This window comes from Pseudorca crassidens, chromosome 11 (assembly GCF_039906515.1).
Source record: "Pseudorca crassidens isolate mPseCra1 chromosome 11, mPseCra1.hap1, whole genome shotgun sequence".
Classification (NCBI taxonomy): Eukaryota; Metazoa; Chordata; class Mammalia; order Artiodactyla; family Delphinidae; genus Pseudorca; species Pseudorca crassidens.
The window spans coordinates 98450227-98474385 of NC_090306.1; the positions used below are offsets into that span (position 1 = coordinate 98450227).

The 24159-nt window shown below is 41.2% G+C and overlaps 1 protein-coding gene across 1 annotated transcript in view; it reads left to right on the forward strand.

Moving 5' to 3' along the window:
• The window catches only part of XPNPEP3 (X-prolyl aminopeptidase 3), a 60344-nt gene extending 44492 nt beyond the window's left edge, over positions 1–15852 (forward strand). Inside the window, exons 7-10 of the mRNA XM_067698191.1 lie at positions 2447–2532; positions 8896–9076; positions 10156–10276; positions 11969–15852. Coding sequence (XP_067554292.1) covers positions 2447–2532; positions 8896–9076; positions 10156–10276; positions 11969–12135 — 555 coding nt within the window. The 3' untranslated portion in view covers positions 12136–15852. The remainder of the gene's footprint in view (positions 1–2446; positions 2533–8895; positions 9077–10155; positions 10277–11968) is intronic.
• Positions 15853–24159: the final 8307 nt, after the last annotated feature.

Below are 24159 nucleotides of genomic sequence, written 5' to 3' on the forward strand. Positions count from 1 at the left end.
TATCTGAAACTTTTCAACTTAGCGGGCAGGGTCATCAAGAAGCCGTGAGAAATGCAGAGGTCTGCTGGGGCATCTGGAAGGACTCTGTCATGGACCGGCTGGTAGGCATCTGGCAGAGATCTAGTCAGAGACAGCAGGCTGCCCTGTGGTTCTGCCTCTGAGCTCACCACGGCTACATCTAGCTGTCAGGAATAGGTCAAAGCAGAGCCCCCTTCTAACAGAGTTTGTTTAGATTTACCTGCATGTTGATCTTTCCTTCTTGCATCTTAGATGGCCTTTCTGGGATCACCTTCCTTCTACCTGAAGAACATCCTTTAGATGAAGGTGTGTAGCTGATAAACTTTTTCTACTTTTGTTTAGCCAAAACATCTTTATTTCATTCTCATTCTTGAAAGATGGCTGTGCTGAGGAAAACCATCCTAGATTGACAGTTATTTTCAGTCATCAATTTTAATAGATTATACTCCTTTCTTCTGACTTTCAGTGTTGCTGATTTTAAAGTATAATAATTATCATTCCTTTATGAGATTTCTTTTTGCTTTTGCTGCATTAAGATATCTTTTTCTTTGGTATTTCTCAGTTTTATTATATATCTAAATACAAATTTATTTTTACATGTCCTCATTATGATACCTCTGCTTCCTGAATCCGTAGATTCATGTCTTCATCAGTTCTAGGAAATTCTCAGACATTATTTCTCCAGATATCATCTCTCCTACATTCTCTCTGTTCACTCCTTCAAGGTCTTCAGTTAGATGTATGTTAAACCTCTTTTCTGTTTTCAATAGCTAATGTTTCTTTCATGTTTACATTTGCCTTGTCTGTCTGTGTCATACTCTAGGGGATTTTCGTAGGTCTGTCTTCCAGGAAACTAAATTTTCTCTTCATTTGTCTAACCTACTACTTCAGCCATACACTGAGTATTTTATTTCAGCAGTTGTTTTTATTTCCATTTGGTTCCCTTCAAATCCACAGTTATTCTCAGTTGTCTCTTGTTGCTTGTTATCCTTTGTGATTCCATTTTGTATCCCTTTAAACATTTCATAATAGCAATTCTGTATCTCACAACTCCATTGTGTGGAATTCTGGAAGATCTAAATTTGGTATTTGTTGTTCCTGCTGACTCTCACTCACAGTGACCTACTGCCTCGTGTGCTTGACAGCCTTTGGTTGTGAGCTCATATTTGCTTGTTATTTTTGGGAAATTATGCAATCCCAAATTTGGGCGCTATTTCCTCTAAATGTTATTTGCATATGCTTTTGCCAGAGTGAAGTGGGTCCTAATGACCTGGGGCCCTATTATCCCCTGTGAGTGTCCTGGGTTAATGCAGGAATCTCCACTTCATCTTCCCCACTTTGCAACTCCTTCTTTCCTATATACTGTAACACTTACCTTATCACTACTCAGCTCTAGTTTCAGTTCTGGGTTGATTTTTTTTTTTTTTTTTTTGCGTTACACGGGCCTCACTGTTGTGGCCTCTCCCATTGCAGAGCACAGGCTCCGGACGCGCAGGCTCAGCGGCCATGGCTCACGGGCCCAGCCGCTCCATGGCATGTGGGATCTTCCCGGATCGGGGCACGAACCCGTGTCCCCTGCATCGGCAGGCGGACTCTCAACCACTGCACCACCAGGGAAGCCCCTCTGGGTTGTTTTTATTCAAGAAAAAAAGTCTTTAAGATGTCTCTTATATGATGTAATGTCAACATTTCATAAAATATATTTTTGTCCAGGATCTAGTTGTTACCTAAAATTTATTCTGTCATGTTTCCAGAAACAAAAACCACATTCATTCTTCTTGCCATTATTATATATGTAATTATTTGACCATTTTTCTAATATGTGCCAAGTTCTGTGCTTATTTAGATATGAATAAGATATGGCCTGTCTTCAAGGGCATAAATAGAAAATTTCAGTATAACATGACAAGTAGTAAAAGAGAGATGTACCCAAAGTTTTTTGGTTTGGTTTTTGTTTGGGGTTTGTTTGTTTGTTTTCCCCACACATGTATTTTGATGGAGAGCAGAAGGGAAAGTGATATTCTAAAGTTAAATGGTTACGGGTAATTATATTTGAATAAAGGCCCTGGATAACAACCTATATAGGATTTTTTAAATTAATAGTGATAATGGTAATATTTATGATGTTAATAAATCATAAATGCTAATGCTTACACCTAGTAATTCAAACTCCAGCACTCTGGTTCCAGAGCCAATGCACTTAACCACTCTACAGTGCCATCTTTCTTGAGCCAGTGTGAATTCATATGAAAAACTTAGACACTATTTCTTGTGAGAAGGAACCAGAGAAGATTAGTCTCCTTTAAAGTAGAGTTTTTGTTTTGTTTTGTTTTTTATAAAATGAAAGGCATGAAGAGTTTAAATTAGAAGAAGAAAGAACTGACAGTCATTAAGTCACCTACTTTTACCTGTCTTACTTTTGTTCCAGGATGGGGAAATGGTGCTGCTGGATGGAGGTTGTGAGTCTTCTTGCTATGTGAGTGACATCACTCGTACCTGGCCTGTCAATGGCAGGTAGGGCTTCCAAAGATCCCACTGCTTCTTAGGAGTATGAGTTAGAATATGGGTATATTTGGAATAAAGAACTAAAGAAATATACAGGTTCCCTCTAGCACACATTAACTGCCTTTACAAAGCTCCTGATTATTTTCTAAGACTGTTTTTTATTCATCATATCAAGGATCAGGCACCTAAAAACACCTAGTTAACATGTGCGCACACACATTTTTTGAAAACAAATTTAAGTTTTTATTTTCTGAGTACAAAGATAATATTTAGGTTATGGTAGAATAGTTTGGCCAGATTAACCCTCCAATAACAATTATAGAATCTGGACAAAATATTAAAAACAAGTATTTAAAGGCACTAGAAAGCTTCCTAAAAGCCTGTAGAAATAGCATAAGTCTGTCCTTGAAAGAAGAGCTATAATGGGTTAGATCTGAAGGGTTAGAGTATTTTGCTTGAGGGAACTCCCCAATTCACACAGCTTGGGGAGCAAGAAGCCACAGCCTAGTTGGCCTGAGGTGTCAAAGGACAGAATTAGATACTAGCAAGGAACCAGAAAGATGGGAAATCCTGAAAGAGAGGGTACTGCAAAAAAGGGTGAGGTCCAAAATTTGCATATAAAATATTCCAAAATCCTTGGCTGATCACTACATTATATTCTAGGGTGAGATCCCAGGAGGCTCAGCAAAATACTGGCAGCCAGAATTTGAATGGACTGAGCAGAGACTTTAGTTACTTCCCACTAAGAGCAGAGCTTGCAGTTTGAATCCAGCCAAGTTAACAAAATCACTCTTCAGAAGAACATAACAGAATTTTAGAACCTCTACATTGTATCATTCATAACTTCTACTGTTCATTTTAAAAAATCACTAGACATAAGAATCAGGAAAATGTGACCCATAATCAATAAAATTATAGTCAATAAAACAGATCCTAAATAACCCTAATGTTACAATTAGCAGATGAGGACTTTAAGGCAGCTAACAATAGCTGTGCTCAAGGAGTTAAAGGAAGATATAAGTGTAATGTGTGAACAGATAGAGAATGTCAGTAAGAAACCAAAAACTATAAAAAGATTCAGGGATTCTGGAGAGATGGCAGCAAATAATAGTTTTTCAGTCTTTCCAAATTTTCAAATAAGAATAGAACAACTAGGTAGTGACTGGTATCCCAAACACCAGGTAATGGGGTATCCTTAAAATCTCAAAATACGAATAGTTATGAACATACTATGTACAACCACAAGGCCTGGGTGGTATCAGTATCTGTGTGGAAGGAGAAGGAAGCAGCAATGGTGGGGGAGGCTAACAGACCTGAAAACAGGAGAACCCCAAAATAACCAACAGCTATTCACAGTCAGGATAATGAGCCAATTTCAGAACAGAAGCTGAAAACAGGAAGGATTTGCCAATCCAGTGGCCCAAGAAAGTCTGAAGGTGCTGGGCTCCCTTCTAAGACAGGGGCTCACACTTAAGGTAAACTGCTAGAAGTAGAACAGAAATTGAGCAGGTTAGGAACTAAAGAGAGGAAAGAATGAGATGATCCAAATCAAAGAGGGGGGAAAGGGAGTCCCTTGGCGGTCCAGTAGTTAGGATTTGGCACTTTCACTGCCTTGGCCCGGGTTCAATCCCTGGTCGGGGGGAAAAGATCCCAAGGGCCATGCAGTGCAGCAAATAAATAAATAAAACCAAAGTGAGGGAGAACTAAGGAAAGATCTGAAACAAGCTGCCTTGTTTTTTACCACTACACCAAAACAACAGATTACACTCTGAAGTTAAATCTTTTATAAATCCTGCCTTATTCTAAAAGTACAGGAAATTAATTTCATATAAAATAAGCAATTAAAAAAGCATCTAGGGGACTTCCCTGGAGGTCCAGTGGTTAAGACGCCATGCTTCCACTGTAGGGGGTGCAGGTTTGATCCCTTGTCAGGGAACTAAGACCCTGCATGCTGCCCAACACGGCCCAAAAAAAAAAAAAAGCTTCTAGGTTAAATCTCATAAAAAGTTATTAAAAGCAAAAGGAGAATAAGGAGCAGAATAACATCCCTACAGAAATGAAAGCATGCCAGAAAGACATGACTACAAAATAGATCAAAACAATGCCCTTTTGTTTTAAAACAAGCTAAAAATTTTTAAAGCAAATCATTCAAAACATGAAAAAACAACATATATCAGAATTAGAAAATCTTGGTAATGAAGTGACAAACTCAGAAAAGAATTAGAAATAAATTTAAAATCATTTCAGGGGCTTCCCTGGTGGCACAGTGGTTAAGAATCTGCCTGCTGGGCTTCCCTGGTGGCACAGTGGTTAAGAATCCGCCTGCCAATGCAGGGGACATGGGTTCGAGCCCTGGTCCGGGAAGATCCCACATGCCATGGAGCAACGAAGCCCGTGTGCCACAACTACCGAGCCTGCGCTCTAGGGCCCGTGCTCCGCAACAAGAGGAGCCACCACAATGAGAAGCCCGTGCACCGCAAAGAAGAGTAGCCCCTGCTCCCCGCAACTAGAGAAAGCCCATGTGCAGCAACGAAGACCCAACACAGCCATAAATAAATAAATAAATAAATAAATTTATTTTAAAAAAAAGAAATCAAACCAATTAAAAAAAAAAAAAGAATCTGCCTGCCAATGCAGGGGACACGGGTTCGAGCCCTGGTCCGGGAAGATCCCACATGCCGCAGAGCAACCAAGCCCATGCACCACAACTACTGAGCCTGTTCTCTAAAGCCCACGAACCACACTACTGAGCCTGAGCGCCACAACTACTGCAGCCCACACACCTAGAGACCGTGCTCTGCAACAAGAGAAGCCACCACAAATGAGAAGCCCACGCACCGCAACGAAGAGTAGCCCCCACTTGTTGCAACTAGAGAAAGCCCGTGTGCAGCAACAAAGACCCAACACAGCCAAAAATTTTAAAAAAATTTTAAAAATAGGCAAAGAGTTAGAACATACACATGAAGGAAGCCCTGAAGAAGAAAACCAAAGCAAGGGAACAGAACAAATACTAAAAACTATAATTTAAAATTTTCCTGAAAAAAAAATATTGAAACTACCTTAGAAAGAGCACACTGCGTACCTGAGAATATCAGCCCAGGAAAAAACAACGCCAAGACATAGTCTAGTAAAATTCTGAACCTGCAAGGAAAAGAAAAATTCTTTTGGGGACTTAGAAAAAAAGAGGAAAGGAAACTAGACTGTTATCAGACTTTTCAAAAGCCAGGCTTCATGAAAGAAGAAAATAGCGTAACGTATTGAAGATGCTCAGAGAACAAAAGTGTGAGCCAAAGATTTTATCTGCAGCAAAAGAAACTTTCAGCTATAAAGGGTACAGATCGTTAGGTGGGAACTTAAAGAACATTACTCCCATGAATCTGCTGGAGCTGTGTGATCAGGAAAGAGGATATCACAATAAATCCTACAGATATCAAAAGGATAATGAGATAATATGTGAACAAATATGTGTATTCATCATTGTTAGTCATTGAGGAAAATGCATGTTAAACCTCTACACATCCACTAGAATGGTTGAAATTAAAGAGACCAACCATACCAAGTGTTGGCAGTGGTGCAGTGCAACAGGAACAAAAAGACTTGTACAAGAATATTCATAACAGTTTTATTCACAGTAGCCAAAACTGGAAATGACCTAAATGTCCATCAGCAAGAGAATGAATACACAAATTGTGGACTATTCATACAATGGAATACCACTCAGCAATAAACAGGGAACAAACTACTGATCAAAATAACACCATGGACATTATTCTTAATGAAGGAAGTTCAGCACAAAAGCGTACATATTGTCTGATTCCATTTATATGACATGCTAGAATAGGCAAAACTAAGGTGAAAATAATCAGAACAGTGTTTCCCTCTCGAGGTAGGGGTGTTGATTAGAAATAGACATGAGGAACTTCCACGAGGGGGATGGCAATGTTCTGTGTCATAGGGATATGGATCTGGATCTCAGTTCTCCAGAGAAACAGCCAGTGGGATATATTATGTATGTATGCATATGTAGGTAGGTAGGTTGGTTGATGATCAATTGATTTTAAAGAACTGGCTCATGTGATCATGGGGATTGGCATTTCTGAATTTCAGAGGGCAGAACTGCAGGCTGGAAACTCAAGCAAAAGCTGATGTTGCAGTCTTGAGGCAGAATTCTTTCTCCAGCATAGCAAGGTAGTTCTGGTATTTGAATTCATTTAGTGGAGGCTACCTTTTGATCCATGTTTCAGCCAACCAACCAAATAAACCGTTAGAGCCTTTCTGAGCCCTCAAGCTTCAGCATTGAATCCAGAATCTCTCCTTAGTGGACCCCTATCAATAAATTCAGCCTGATCCAACTTTATGTTCCTTCCACCATTAGCCCACACATGAACATCCATTTCTATACATATTCCCAGATTTTTGTCTATATAAATAGGAAAAATCGTGCAGTTCTTTTTGGATTATAGTGCATCTCGTCATGGGTCACACTTTGTACCTAACTTTTTGGGACCTGCTGGGAGTAACGTCTAGTTGTGGGTCTAGAAGCAACTACCAAGGCAGCTGCCTCTGGGGAGATACCTGTAGGTTCTCAGTCAAAACAGGGTTGGCCTCCTCAGACTGGGGTAGAAGGGCTGCTTCTCCTAGCAAAGATGACTCAGCAGAATTTAGGGGTTCAGTGTCCCCAGCTTCATCACCACCAGCACATACATTTGTCAGAATTGTAGAGCTCAGATTTGTACATTTCAGTGTATATAAAATGTACATTAGAAAAAGAATGGTTAAAAAATGTTTAGTAATACTGAGATGGGGTGGAGCATGTTTATACTCATCAATGACAAACATAACAGTGTTAATAATGGCTGAACCTGGGAGATGGGTGTGTAGGTTTTCATTATAGCATTACCTTGCTGACTTTAACCATTCTTATTAGGGGACATTTATAACTATAATTATTTTTAAAATCACAGTAAACATTTTGGTATATTCAGCTTTTTTTGAATTTCAAATATTTTGTCAGGATGGCTTCTTAGAGCAGAATTACAAACTTAAATTTTATGAGCACCTTTAAGGCCTTTGATTTAACTGGCTGTACTAATTTACAATTCCATCAACAATGTATAGGGACTTCCCTGGTAGCACAGTGGTTAAGAATCTGCCTGCCAATGCAGAGGACATGGGTTCGAGCCCTGGTCTGGGAAGATCCCACATGCCGCAGAGCAACTAAGCCCGTGCACCACGACTACTGAGCCCAAGCGCCTAGATCCCGTGCTCAGCAGTAAGAGAAGCCACCGCAGTGAGAAGCCCACACACCACAGAGAAGAGTAGCCCCCATTTGCCGCAACTTAGAGAAAGCCCGCATGCAGCAACGAAGACCCAACGCAGTCAAAAATAAGTTAATTTTTTTAAAAATGTGTTAAAAACACATATCATATACCACCCGAGCTTGGTATTTTTCCCTCATTTTTCCCCATTACTGACGAAGAAATTATTATACTAAGGACACCTGGAAACTAGTAAGTTATTAGTAGCCAAAGTATTTTTTTTTAAAACAAATACATTTTATTTACTTATTTTATAAATTAATTTATTTTACTTTATTTTTGGCTGCGTTGGGTCTTCAGGTTGCTGTGTGCGGGCTTTCTCTAGTTGCGGCAAGCGGGAGCTAGTTTTCGTTGCAGTGCTCCGGCTTCTCATTTGCGGTGGCTTCTCTTGTTGCAGAGCACGGGCTCTAGGTGCATGGGCTTCAGTAGCTGCGGCAGGCGGACTCAGTAGTTGTGGCTCGCGGGCTCTAGAGTGCAGGCTCAGTAGTTGTGGCATGTGGGTTTAATTGCTCCGCGGCATGTGGGGTCTTCGCAGACCAGGCTCAAACCCATGTCCCCTGCATTGGCAGGCAGATTCTTAACCACTGCGCCACCAGGGAAGTCCCATAGCCAAAGTATTGATTAGTTTATCCCATGACATCTGCTTTGCCTATAAGTGGATCCTTAGGCTCTGTTTTTTTTTTTGTTTGGTTGGTTTTTGTTTGTGTTTTTTTAATGGTAAAAAAAAAAAAATGGAGAGGATCAAGAGTAAGCCTGATCTGGCCCTCTGACTGCATTCATGGCTGGGTGCATCTTTTAACCTCACCCCGTGTCTGTCAGCTGACCGTTTGAAGGAGAGATTGTTGTTGCTGCCCCAGCTTTAAGGGTTATTGCTCTTCCTGTTGAGCATCTAGGCATGATTGAGGTCCTGTCATTAATGATATACTGGTACTGACTAAATATCAACAATGCCCCATCATCATTGCCTTGGAGTTTTTCTAATCAAACTTAGAAGCAAACTTCCTACAATATCAGCGAGTTCCAAATTCGAGTTCTTGGGTTTTCCTGTCCCCAGGTTCACGGCACCTCAGGCAGAACTCTATGAAGCTGTTCTAGAAGTCCAGAAAGATTGTCTGACCCTCTGCTCCCCTGGAACAAGCTTGGATAACATCTACAGCATGATGCTAACACTGATAGGACAGAAGCTTAAAGAGTTGGGGATCGTGAAGAACATTAAGGAAAATAATGCCTTCAAGGTACTTCACTTCCTTTGACCCGATTTCTTAAGAACACCTGACATGCTGCTTAGTTTTTATTCTACGTAAAACTAATTAGATTTAGAAATGGTGTTGGTGATTCTTCACCAGTAAGAGGGACTTTTTTTGAACATGGATTAAAGCAAAAGGTGCAATACTTATTTCTACCAGAAGATGGCAGCACATCTGGTTCATTGCATACTGTGTAACTAGCTCAGAATTCAGAAAACAAAATGAAGTCTGGTACAGACAGGGTGGAAGAGGACATAAAACGGAGGAGAGGTTAACTCTTAATTCTTTTGTAGTGATTTTGAAAAGGTAGAGGTCGAAGGGGAGGGTGTTTCTTCCTTCAGTAACATTGTTGAGACTTTTAACAATATCCTCAGTTGCCATGTTTAGTGAATTTCATCTGCATCCAAAATGTGATGGTGTTCAGTAAAAATTTAAAGCCTTAGCTTTAAATTAAATGGTATGCGACCATGCCAGGTGGTCAAACGAAACAGACCAGTAAGGCATCTCCTAGCTCCAAGTTTAGGCTGCCAGGGTTTCTTTTATCAATAGGAAAAAAGCTATAAATTCCTCCTGTTCATGCCAACAAATCTTTAATCAACGGATAGAAATATCCAAGCTAGTAAATGCCTAATAATTACTGTGTTACATGGTGTTTCATACCTACTCCACAAGTTGCTGTGAGATACTTAGAGTCTCCAGAGTAGCCTTCCTAAGAGGGACATGCGAACATTGAAAAGAGAACTATTCTAACACAATTATCTTCCCTCCCCCAAGAAAAGAGATTTTCATTTGCCGTAGTCATTACTGGGCTTACCCCAGTTAGCATGTGTGTAGTATATTAAATTGTAAGAATAGAAATGTGAATTAGTTAGAATGCTGTTGGCAGAATTGCATACAAGAGGTGGCAGTTTTCAAGTCTCTTAAGCATTAGCCCGAGGATAGGTGAAACAAGTGGCAGAACTGGGGGCAGGGGTCAGTGTTAACACGTATCTCATGGCGTTATAGATGCCCAACTTTCCCCTTAAGGGGTCATTGCTCTAATAACACTGAGGTAATATCTTTTCCAGGCTGCTCGAAAATACTGCCCGCATCATGTTGGCCATTACCTGGGGATGGATGTCCACGACACTCCAGACATGCCCCGCTCCCTCCCTCTGCAGCCTGGTATGGTAATCACAGTGGAGCCAGGTAAGGGGAGGTGCTAGCAACCTCTGATCCCTTGGGACATGTAATTCTAGTGTTAGAACACTTTATTTTTACCTGAACGAATGTAATTAAATTAGAAGAGACAGGAAAATGAATCTCTCCAGTAGATTTTTTCTTGAGCTTTTTTATTTCACATCACACAATTTGTTTAATTTGACTTCTCCAATAAACAACAGATGGGGAATACTTTCGATCAGTAGATATTAAGAAAGAAATCTTTTTTTAACTCTGCCTTTGCCAGGGCCAGTTTGTACTAGTCCTTCCCATCATCTTGGTGGGCTGCTGACACTTGTGAAGCCCCTGGCACTTTTCTGCAGAGACACTCAGACTCCCCATGTTCTCAGTTGCAGCTCCTCTGCATTGAACTGCCTGCATTATTCCACTTTTTAGTATCCAGATCCTTTCTTCTAAGCTTCAGAAAGAGCTGGCAGTCTAATGGTTCTCCAGCTTGAATGATGCTGGATGTTGGGCAGGATTCAGTAGAAAAGTGGTGGCCACGGTGGAGTGTAAGATTGATATTACCAGTCAGGTTTTTTTTTTCCTTTTTTTTTTTTTTTTTGGCGGTACGCGGGCCTCTCACTGTTGTGGCCTCTCCCATTGCGGAGCACAGGCTCCGGCCGCACAGGCTCAGCAGCCATGGCTCACGGGCCTAGCCGCTCTGTGGCATGTGGGATCTTCCCGGACCGGGGCACGAACCCATGTCCCCTGCATCAGCAGGCAGACTCTCAACCACTGCGCCACCAGGGAAGCCCCACCAGTCAGTTTTAAACATCGATGCTGCTTCTGTCATGAAAGCAGATCTCAATCTTAGATTTCAGGCGTTTTCACCTCTAAATTATGTAAGTTATAGTTGGGACACATCTTTTATGCCACCTTTTAAGTCCGGGCATATGTTGCTGTCTGTGACCTTACGTACTGTTAAGTCCAATCTAGTTGACGCTTCCTTAGACTTCGACTACATTTTCCTTTGCTGGTCTTTTTCTTCTTATCACAGAACAGCATCTGTGAGTACAGAGAAGGAAGTTTACAGTTTCTTTAATATGAAAAGACCTGGTGTCTGTCTGACTTCATGATTAGAAAGGGAACCTTGGTTTCTTAGAATTTTTCAAACGTTCATTAAGGTCTTCCTTTTTCCCTCTACCTCATGTACACGTCAGTTACATTTATGACTTATTTGAGTATTTGTGCAGCTTCTGGTTGTTGAGGCTAATAATATCTAAGTAAGTGTTTTTTAAATACATTTTAAAATGCCTTAAGTCTTTATTTTAGCAAAGTGCCCTTTTTCCACGGAACTGTTAGGCAGAGAAAGAATGCATTTATATAATCTACTGGGTCCCAGCATATATTGACATACTCATAAATTAAGTAACTTTAGCGGCCCATTTGAGCCATTAGAACGTGACAGAATCATGATCAACATTATTGTAGTTGTATAGATCTTGTAGTCTAGTATACCAAATAACTATAATAATAGTTCTAGTAATGATAGGCAACACTTACTGACCATTTATGTACCAGACATTTTTATATATATTATCTCATTTAATCTCCACATTTCTATTAGGTAGGTACTGTTAGGATCCCAACTTTATAGAGGTTAACTTTCTTGCCCCAAATCATCCAGTTACTGCCATTTATGAATAGAATGTTCTGATTCTTTTTTCTACTTCTCAGGTATTTATATTCCGGAGGATGACAAAGACGCCCCTGAGAGGTTCCGTGGTCTTGGTGTACGAATTGAGGATGATGTAGTGGTAACAGAGGACTCACCTCTCATCCTTTCTGCAGATTGTCCCAAAGAGATGAATGACATCGAACAGATATGCAATAGGGCCTCTTGACCCTCAGTGTGGCCCACATGCATCTTAGGTTCAGAAGGAGTGGACGTTGGCCTCTGTGCACGTGTGCTTTCTGGGGGTCTCTGTGTGGACATTTATATACGTGTTCCACTGGGGAGTGCAGCAGGTATATGAGTGTATGTAGTTGTGTATGTGGTCTTTTCTTGTTTTATGTAGCTAGAAATCTGGGAAATTGAGTTTTTGGATTGTATGTTACTGCAACTTTAGTAACATTAATTCTGTAGAATTAATGACTCAGACAAGTTTAGTTTTCAGATGTAAAGAAAGATCTTGGTTACATATGTCCACGCATCCCAGTTAGCACATGGAGAAAATTCTCTGCTTCTCTCCAGGTCCTTCCCCTCTGCACTTTTCCTGAGATCTACCTAATATCATAAGATTTTTGTGTAATGCTTATATATTTTGAGCCAATCACCAAGGTCTTTCCCTACACTGAAAACCACCCATCAGTGATTGTGGGTGGCCAGTACATACCTTCCATAACACCTGCCTACCTATCCAGGAGCCCATGTATCTACCGGAGCCATGTGAGCCCTCAGGGCACTGGTGTCCTACAGTCACACCATTCAGCCACAGTCCAGATTCCAGCAACACTAGCTATCGAACAAAACATTTTTGAGCCTTTCTTGCTATTTGGTTACCTGGGACCTGGAAGGTGTTTAGATTCTTGATAAGGAAGGAAATGAAAGAGAAAGAAAAGTATGTGTGTCTGCTGTAGATCCAGACCGCCATCCGTCTGTTCTCAGTCTAAAGTTGATTCCTTTCCCAGACATCCATGCTTTCTTTATAGATTCTTAATGCATTGACCCTCAGCACACCCTTGAAGCTGCTTCCCTGGCCAAGGGCAGATCCTCTACTTACCCTATTAAAGTCAGAGGAATGGCACCCAGTATTCAGAGAGACACCCCAGTTATTATTCTGTGATTTCCTCTAGTGCCAATAAAAACAAAATATGCAACCCGCTCAGTACCTGTAAACACCCTGTGATCCTTTCCTTCCTTGGATGTTAGCACTGGAAGGACAATGGTAAAGACTCATGTTTCCCTCAACACAGTGTTGGATGCAATTATATAATACTCAGTTTGTGAAGTGAACAGGGCTAGACTGCTGCAGATAGGTTATTTGGGAGCTCCTATCATAGGGGAAAGCTTTAAGAACTAGTGTGTTCACCTCCTTTAAACCTGCATATGAGCTCAAGATGTATAAAACATGCTGATTATTAGAACATAAATTCGAAAAATTTTAAGAAAATATTTGCATTAGGGAAGAACAGGCTAGGAGATTAACACTCCTTGCAGTGCTAGAGGTTTGCCCATCTTGTCAGAAAAACCCAAGGTACAGAGCCCAGAGCAGACAGGCAGTGACTTCATCAGGAGACAAAGATAATGTTAGCGACCAAAGTGATACAAATTGTGTCCTGACAGTGCTCACCCGCAAATGCTTGGCTGTGCTCAGCAGCTGTGGGAATGGATGGCTGCACAGCTGGAGTCATCATCCCTGCACCTGCCCTCCTCACCCCTCTCCAACTTCTCAGTCCTGTGCTTGTTACTTTCTAAGAGGGGACTAAAAAGAAACCCACAACTCTGGCTTCTCACTCCCTTGGCCTGTATGGCCTCAACAACCTTTTTCTGGAATTGGGTTACCTTTGTTCACTTACAATCCTGGAATAAGGAATTTCCTTTTCTTCCTATAAATCATTTTCTGTAGTCTTCAACTTTCTAGCTAAAAGCTTAGGCAGCTTTTATGAATAGCAGCCTACTTGGACATGAAACAGACTTCTTCCAGCTGGACTCCTGGCAAGTTCTACAGGTGTTGCAAGTCACACGTAGAACGGCCATTGTTTAATTCTTCTGGTGATTTATAGTCCCTGACCCAGGCATATTGTCCTTTGAGTCCCCGATTAACCACAGCAGCTAACATTTGCATCAGACTATCAGAACCTTCAAGAAGTGACACAGTGTACATCTCAGAGCAGCGGTTTAGGGACTGTCTGATCTGTTCAGGATTGGTTGAGCAGATAATTGTGCACAGTGCTGGAATCTCATTAATTCTTAGCCTTACCACAGACATGCCCCACATTTCCCTCCTTGTTTCAGTATAATAAATACTTCATATATATACACACCAAGCTCTCCTAATGAAAACCTTAATTTTTAAAAAATGCTTCAAATGTCACACTGAAATTTTTCTCCCTGAATTGAAGAGATACAGCTAAAATATTAACAATAATCTAAAGGCAAGAAGTATATCTAGGGCTTTCCTGGTGGCGCAGTGGTTGAGAGTCCGCCTGCCGATGCAGGGGACACAGGTTCGTGCCCCGGTCTGGGAAGATCCCACATGCGGCAGAGCAGCTGGGCCCGTGAGCCATGGCTGCTGAGCCTGTGCATCCGGAGCCTGTGCTCCACAACGGGAGAGGCCACAACAGTGAGAGGCCTGCGTACTGCAAAAAAAAAAAAGTATATTTAGATGGCCTCTGCTGCATACTTTTATGGTTTTATTTCAGGAATTGTTATTTTTCTCTATAATTAAACTGGGACTGTGTTTTTTATTTGAAACACAGCAGTAGAAATAGAATAATAACTCTCCTCTTCCCATAGTCATACCCAAGTTAGGAAGGTACTTCTTATGGTGACTTAAAGTTCTCTTTGTGTGTCTTCTTTCAAAATATTGTTATCTTTTTTATTAATTTTTGTAAGGTCAGAAAAGGAAAACTCCTACTATAGACATTATATCTTAATTGGGTTTAAGATCCATAAGATGAGTTAAATCCCCGGATAAAGACATTGTAACTCATTAAAATAGAAAACTTGGGCTTTGTTGTTTTTCAAAACATACATAACCAGCATCCTCCTTAGCTTTCTTAATAATAGAAGGAATGCAAATATGATGCATGAGTGCTGCCTCTCCCTGTCCTGTGTCCATGTCACATCACATGTACAGCATAGTGGCTGTCCCACCAGTTCCATCTGTGACCCCAGAGTCCTTTGTAACACAGTGTTTCCAGTAACTGCTGTCAGTAAAACAAGAGTTGGGATTTGAGTGAGACTCTGTCTACCATCCCTCAACTGGCATATGATCAATAATAATGTAACTTATTTGTGTTTGTATGTTAGAAACTAAATGAGGGCCCAGGATGGTGGCAGCATAAGGGATCTTGCTTGGAAGAGGTTTTTACTGTGTGGTTTTTGTTTGTTTGTTTGTTTTTAATTTTAGTTTCCTGAAGTGGGATCTGTATCCCAAAACTTAAGCTGATAGGGTTAAGTTTTAAGCCTGGACAAATATACTTCAAGCAGAAGTGTTTAATAATCCTAATATGAGAAGGTGAATACATCATTAAACCCTAATTCTAGAGCAGAATTCCACTGTCACAAAGCACGTCTGTCTTCCTGGCTCCTTTCACCTCTGCCTATGTGTCACTGAGGAACTTGGGGTAAGCATCAGTATTATTCAGATCAGGGATCCCCACTGAAACCAGGGCCTCCTGGGGTGTGCTTCATGAGAAGCTGAGAGAACTGCAGTCTTTGTGAGCATTTCTTAATGCTTTGTATGACTTTTGTGCAATTATATAAGTTCAATTTGGACAAAATGCTGTTACTTTTTAAGGCCCTATTGACTGAAAGTAGATATGTCATTTCCCAACAAGGGAAGACCATTTGTTACTGTCATTTTAAAAATAAACTATAAAACGATGTAAGAGTGTTTGGTTTGTGCATGTATGTGTGTGTTATTTTCAAATCTAGAGTTTATAGCTTTAAATGTGACAACAGTTTGTTTTACAAAGTATTTTATTTTACAGAGTATTCATTAACTACTGTCACAAAATCACGATAGCAAACGAGATAATCTTAGCAGTCATAGAAGGGGGAAAACCAATGGATTAGATTGACTCAAGGATCAAACGTATTAACATGGTGAATATACTTGATAACATTGTATTTTATAATTGAAATTTGCTAAGAGAATAGAACTTAAATGTTCTCACCAAAAAAAAAAAAAGAAGATAAATATATGAGTTGATGGATGTGTTAATTAACTAGATGAGGGACATCTTTTCACAATGTATACGTGTGTCAAATCATCACCATGTACACTTTAAATATCTTACAGTTTTGTCAGTTACAGCTCAAGGAAGCTGGGGGAAAAAAGGCTGACTCTCCACAAAACTGACACATAGATCTGCAGACAGCCCCTGTAGAACTCAAGACATTACACTATAGCCATGAGCATTTTATGAAGGGCAAGTTTTGCAAAATTTTAAATATGTAAACTTTCTCAGCAAGCCATATAAAGAATCCTAAGTGTAAGCATCTCTTTATTTATTTGTTTGTTTGTTTGGCTGTTTTGGGTCTTCGTTGCTGCGCGCTGGCTTTCTCTAGTTGCGGCGAACGGGGGCGACTCTTCGTTGCGGTGTGCGGGCTTCTCACTGCGGTGGCTTCTCGTTGTGGAGCACGGGCTCTAGGCGCGTGGGCTTCAGTAGTTGCGGCTCACGGACTCAGTAGTTGTGGCTCACGGGCTCTAGAGCGCAGGCCAGTAGTTGTGGCGCAGGGGCTTAGTTGCTCCATGGCATGTGGGATCTTCCCGGACCAGGGCTTGAACCCGTGTCCCCTGCATTGGCAGGCAGATTCTTAACCACTGCGCCAATGCGGAAGTCCCCAAACATCTCTTACTATTAGGAATCCTCTTTAAAATCTGGGGCTCTAAGATGTGCTCTCCAACATTTTTTTTTTTTTTTAAACAGAGAACAGGAGTATTTATTTATTTATTTTTAAAATTTATTTATTTATTTAGGGCTGTGTTGGGTCTTCGTTTCTGTGCGAGGGCTTTCTCTAGTTGTGGCAGGCGGGGGCCACTCCTCATTGTGGTGCACGGGCCTCTCACTATCACGGCCTCCTCTCGTGTTGCGGAGCACAGGCTCCAGACGTGCAGGCTCAGTAGTTGTGGCTCACAGGCCTAGTTGCTCCGCGGCATGTGGGATCTTCCCAGACCAGGGCTCGAACCCGTGTCCCCTGCATTAGCAGGTGGATTCTCAACCACTGCGCCACCAGGGAAGCCCAGCTCTCCAACATTTTTCACATCCTGGAACACATAAAAAGATATTTTTTATATGGCACAATGGAACAAACTTAAGGGGACTTAGAAATGTGTACATGTGACTTAGAGAAGAAAATTAATTACATACCCTTTATATAATTATAACCACAAATTCGTGCAAAGTTTTACAGGAATTTTTAAATTTGTATAACACTTCCAAAAGATAAATTTTAAAATGTCAATAAAAGACTTAGCTTCCTTTGGAAACATGACTTTTTGATAACAGGCTGAAGCACCTGCACACAATTCCTGATCCAAACTTTGTAGTGATATTGTCTTCAGATTCTTCATAACCACCATTTACAAGAAACTGTACAAGTAGGTGACAAGAAATTTAAAACCATTTTTATGATCATTCAAAAATGTGTAACTGGGGACTTCCCTGGTGGTCCAGTGGTAAAGAATCCGGCTTGCAATGCAGGGGATGCGGGTTTAATCCCTGGTCAGGGAACTAAGATCCCACATACTGTGGGGCAACTAAGCCAACGTGCCTCAACTAGAGCCCGCGTGCCACAAACTAGAGCCCACATGCCCTGGAGCCTGTGCGCCACAACTAGAGAGAAGCCCATGCGCCACAACTAGAGAGAAGCCAACGGACCACAACAAAGAGCCTGCGTGCCACAACTAAGACCAATGCAGCCAAAAATGAATAAAATAAATAAATAATCTTTTTTAAAAATAAAATAGTTTTTTAAAATGTGTAATTGAACTGATGAATGGATAAATGAAACGTACATCCATCAGCAGATGAATGTATGAAACGTGGTCTATTCATACAATGAAATATTCAGCCATAAAAAGGAACAAAGCACTGATACAGGCCACAACATGAAAGAACCTTGAAAACATTCTAAGTGAAAGAAGCCAGGCACAAAAGGCACATATTTTTTATGATTCCGTTTACATGAAATGTCCAGGATAGGCACATCCATGGAGACAAAGTAGATTAGTGGTTGCAAAGGGCTGAAGGCAGGAGGAAATGGAGTGACAGCTTACAGGTATGCTTTCTTTTTTAGGTGATGAAAATGTTTTGGAATTGGTGGTAGCTGCACAACTCTGTAAGTATACTAAAAAACATTGGTACACTTTTAAGGGGAATTTTATGGTATATGAATTAAATCTCAATAATTTACAATTGAAACTAAATTTCAAAGACTCTAATAACTTCCTTTCGTTGACAAATGCAATGTGAAATTTTTTTTTTTTTGGCCTCCCCTGGCGGCATGTGGGATCCTTGTTCCCTGACCAGGGATCGAACCCACGCCCCCTACGTTGGAAGCGTGGAGTCTTAACCACTGGACCGCCGGTGAAGTCCCAATGTAAAATTTCTTATAATGTGGATTTCCAATCAAATCAAAATCATTTCCATCAAATATTTCAAGTTAAGCTATAATTCACAGAACGTATGTGCATTTTTGGAACAGTCATCCTGCCTATACCTTTGACCACAGAGGTCAGAGGTGTCCAATGTATGTGAAGCAGAGGGCGGGGCTGTCAAGAGCTGCACCTGCAAGGAGCACTGGCCCAGTCTTCACCCCCATGACACCCTTGGCCAGCAGCAACTTAGGCATTGGCACCTGAAACACCAACTGCTGCAGTGACTCCATGGCTCCCTTGTCTTTGATGAACAGCAGCATACTCAACACCTGCTGCTGAGCTGGGCCAGGTGGTCATGCTGAATATGACCAGGTGGTAGCACCCTCTTGGCCATATTTCAGTGAGTCCACAGCTCATGGTGATACGGTGACAGGTAAGGGGGCTCTGGCTCCTCCAAGCTCCATCCATCTGGCCATCTTAAGGACAGGAGGGACCAGTATCTCCCAGCATACTAATTTCAAGGCACATCACTTAAGGTATTTAATTTAGGATTATAAAATCTAGAATTATGCTGACTAGAGCTTACTTACCTTGGACATAAAAATGTGTGGCACTATGTAAATATTGATTCAAATTTCCATTTTTAAAGCTCAGTGGTTCTGGATAGTTGCCACTAAATGCTGTCTTTCTTTTCCTAGCAACCTTGAGATTAGGAAGCCTACAATGGTATACCAAAAATGTTTATAAAAATAGTCATCTTGAAAAAAGTTATTTAGTATTTCATTGATCGGTGTTTGGTTATGCTTATCTTCATGTTACATGGATTAAAATCTCTCATGAACTATAGCTAACTCCTGCGCTGATTATAATCTGGGCAGTGTACTATATGTTACATGTGAATGATTCTACTTTACTGTAGGGATTGCTATGCATAATAAATTGTACTTGACATTTCATAAAGTAGTTAGAGCAGGCTCAGAGTCCACCTGCAGAAGCCTGGTAGAGTAGCTTTTGACAAAAATATGAGTATGGTTGTTCCTCAAAAAATTAAACAGTTATCATTTGATCCAGCAATTCCACTTCTGAGCATATACTCAAAAGAATTGAAAGCAGGGACTCAAACAGATATTTGTACACCCACATTCATAGCAACATTATTCACAAAAGCCAAAAGATGGAAACAACCCAAATGTCCACCAACGGATAAATGGATAAACAAAAATGGGGCAAAGCCATACAATGAAATATTATTCAACTTTAAAATGGAATGAAATTCTGATACATGCTACAACATGGATTAACCTGTAAGACATTGTGCTAAGTGAAATAAGCCAGGTACAAAAGGACCAATATTCTATGGTTCCACTTATATGAGGTGCCAGAGGAGTCATTCATAGAGATAGAAAGTGAAATGATAGTGGTTTCCAGAGTCCGGGGGAGGGAGGGTAGGGGAGTCATTGTACAAGGGGAACAATTTTAATCTGGGAAAATGATAAAGTTCTGGAGACGAATGGTGGTGATGGTTGTACAACAATGTGAGTGTGCTTAATGTCACTGAACTGTACACTTAAAAATGGTTAAAATGGGCTTCCCTGGTGGCGCAGTGGTTGAGAGTCCGCCTGCCGATGGATGGGACACGGGTTCGTGCCCCGGTCCGGGAGGATCCCACATGCCACGGAGCGGCTGGGCCCGTGAGCCATGGCCGCTGAGACTGCGCGTCTGGAGCCTGTGCTCTGCAATGGGAGAGGCCACAACAGTAAGAGGCCCGAGTACCGCAAAAAAAAAAAAAAAAAATGAGGCTAAGCCCCCCAAAATGGTTAAAATGGTAACATTTATGTATATTTTACCACAATTAAAGTTTTTCAACTATATTAGCTTGTGGGCAAGGGGAAGAGGAGGGCTAAAGGCAAACTCAGGTTGACAGTATTGAAGTATTTAAAATAAGAATTAATAAAATGCTAAATCAGGGACTTCCCTGGCAGTCCAGTGGTTAAGACTCTGTGCTTCCACTGCAGGGAAGTTCCCTGACCAGATATTGAACCCAGGCCCGTGGCACTGAAAGCGTGGAGTCCTAACCACTGGACCACCAGGGAGTTCCCTGTTGCTCCATTTCGTAGTTACATTTCTTGAGTGAATCAACAGATTCTCTACTAAGCAGGTACTACTACTCTGAAACCAACCAGGGTGACAAAAGGATTATTATCCATTATCATAATACTTAACCACTAAAGGCTTAGGGACATATGTTATCAGTCAGACTCCAGTCAGGAAAACAAGCTACTCTAAATATTTAAACAGAAAATGTAACATCCAGAATTGGTCTCACAGGAACTGAAAGAGCAGCCAGATGGGATGGTGAGGCATCCTAAAGATTAGCAACAACAGAAAGACACTACCTCCAGGCTGGAGGAGGAGAGAAGTAAGTGGAGTTTCTCTAGACCAGGAGCCAGGTCAACTGCAGAAGCTGGGCCACAGAAGGCCTGCCTGCTGACAGGAGCTGAGATCTCAGACTCAGCTGCTTCCAGAGATGCCGCCCAAGGCCAAGAGAGGGAGGGACAACCACTGACTGTCCTTTTACACCATCCTCTCCTCTCCAGCCAGTGCATCCCACTGGCCAAGCCAAAGGCCAGCTGACGCTGACCTCTCTAGGTCAGGGCCGCCCCCACCTAATGACATGAAGCGACACAGGGAAAGGGCAAGGAATAGACCTGAAGGCAAACAGATTTTGTGATTTTTATGAGCGTACAAATAGCTAAGTTACACAGTGTATAAACCTTCTTCCAACAAAATGACTAAGTTTGATACCATTCTTTCTAAAAATTACCGGCTTTTCTGCCATTTTATTGTTTTACATCAAGTTGCTAATTGATATAACACACCTTGTAACTTGCACCAGGTCACACTGAAAATGAAATACATTCTTATTTTTTAATATTTATTTATTTATTTTGGCTGCACCGGGTTTTAGTTGTGGCACACAGGATCTTCGTTGCGGCATGCGGGATCTTTTTTTTTTTTTTTTTTTTTAGTTGTGGGCATGTGGGGGTCTTTAGTTGTATCACACGAACTCTTAGATGCAGCATGTGGGATCTAGTTCCCTGACCAGGGATCGAACCCAGGACCCCTGCATTGGGAGCACGGAGTCTTAGCCACTGGACTACCAGGGAAGTCCCCAAAATATGTTCTTTTTTAAAAAAATTAATTTTATTTATTTATTTATTTTTGGCTGCATTGGGTCTTTGTTGCTGCACGTGGGCTTTCGCTAGTTGTGGCGAGCAGGGGCTACTCTTCGTTGCAGTGCATGGGCTTCTCATTGTGGTGGCTTCTCTTTGTTGCAGAGCACAGCCCGTAGGCACACACGCTTCAGTAGTTGTGGCACGCGGGGTCAGTAATTGTGGCTCACGGGCTCTAGAGCGCAGGCTCAGTAGTTGTGGAGCACGGGCTTAGTTGCTCCGTGCCATGTGGGATCTTCCCGGACCAGGGCTCGAACCCGTGTCCCCTGCGTTGGCAGGCGGATTCTTAACCACTGCACCACCAGGGAAGTCCCCCCAGAGTATATTCTTGATTGAGTTCCTTCTCCATTTTCTTCCCAACTTTTGGTTCTGGACCATCTAGAATCCATCTTACATCTGATTCCAATCCTGGGCAACCACTTTGATCATATTTACCTAAATCATTTCTGGACAACCAAAACACACCCTGATAAACTAATGTACAACCGAAAGGTGTTTTCTGAGAGACTTCAATTACTTGTTTTAATATGTACATGGAGAGAATTAAAAACAATCCTCAACTCATTTATCTTTTACTTTGGAATTTTTTTTATGGAATGGTATCATTTTATGTTAAGATTACATTCCAAGAAAACTCCAAGTTATAGAAAAGGGGGAATTATTTTCATAGGAATTAATATAAAAAGTCTAGCTGCAATCCCAGCCAGCTCCATCCAATATATTACTTATAAAAAATTGTCCCCCGTAAAGCAACTATACTCCAATAAAAATTAATTTAAAAAAAAAGAGTTACAAACTATGTACTGTATACACAGGGAATATAGTCAGTAATATTGTAAGGAGTGTGTATGGTGACAGTGACTTATTGTAATCATTTCATAATGTATAAAAATATTGAATCACTATGTTGTACACCTGATTCTAATATAATCTCGTATGTTAATTATAATTCAATAAAAAATAAGTGAAAACACTTTTAAAAAAAGCATGGTGGCACTAAGAATGATTTCTTATTCTATGAATTGTGCCAGTAAAAATTCAACATTAAAATTATAATCCCAGGGCTTCCCTGGTGGCGCAGTGGTTGAGAGTCCGCCTGCCGATGCAGGGGACACGGGTTCGTGCCCCGGTCCGGGAAGATCCCACATGCCGCAGAGCGGCTAGGCCCGTGAGCCATGGCCACTGAGCCTGCGCGTCTGGAGACCACAGCAGTGAGAGGCCCGCGTACCGCAAAAAAAAAAAAAATTATAATCCCAGATGTTAAGTAGACTTATTGTGCTGATCATTTCATGATATATACAAATATCAAATCATTATGTTGTATACCTGAAGCTAGTATAATGTCAATTATGCCTAAATAAAAATTTTTTTAATCAAAAAAAAATTGTCCCTCCCCAAATTATCCCCAAACTCTTTGAATGACACGATCATTCTTAACTTTAAAATGTTGATTCTGAGCTTGAGAGAAGATTATGCAGATATCCTTTGTATTGCCCAAGGATGACTATCCACGTGTAGCTCCTGACCAGAGCGAATTAGGCAAAGGGTGAGGACAGATGCATACCAGGAGACAGCTCAATAGTGAGTGTGGGGATACACAGTTGACTAAAGGACTGAATGCCCTTCTTTTTTTTGAGATAATGAAGTGTCCATTTTCCCTCTACAGTAAATCTTGGCCTCAAGACTTTCACAATAGCACACATCAGCACAACATAACTACAGAATGCAATGATTTATACCAAAATGCATCCCAAATAATTAAGCTCCTCGATGCAAAAGGGAACAAGATAGAACGGGTCAACGTAGAACCCTATAGACCTTTTCTTTTAATAACAAATGTAGTTTTGTATTCTCCACAAACAAACAAATGGCACAAGAGAGAGGCAGTGCAGATGTGTCCTGCTGGGCCACAGGAAGAGCCTCCCTGCAATTGAAATTTTGCTGTGGGGGAAATACACGAGTGGAGCAGCTACACGAAGCTGCTAGGTGAGGGGTCCCCGAGCGAACACAGCGCCCCATGTGCGAACCCAGGGGCAGGGTCCATACTCATTCAACTTTCCCTAGCTGCAACTGAGCCAGGTGCTAGGTGAAGCGGCAACACACAGTCCCTCCCTCAAAGAGCTCTTAGTCTGCTAAGAGACACTGGCCTATAAAGAATTACAATGCAGAGACTTCCCTGGCCGTCCAGTGGTTAGGACTCCAGGCTTCCACTGCAGGGGGCACAGTTTCGATCCCTGGTTGGGGAACTAAGATTCCATATGCCACGTGGCTCAGCCAAAAGATTAAATAAATAAACAAAAATAAAATAAAAATACCTCTCCCTTTTAAAAAAAATTACAATGCAGTATCATGTCATATTAGAGCT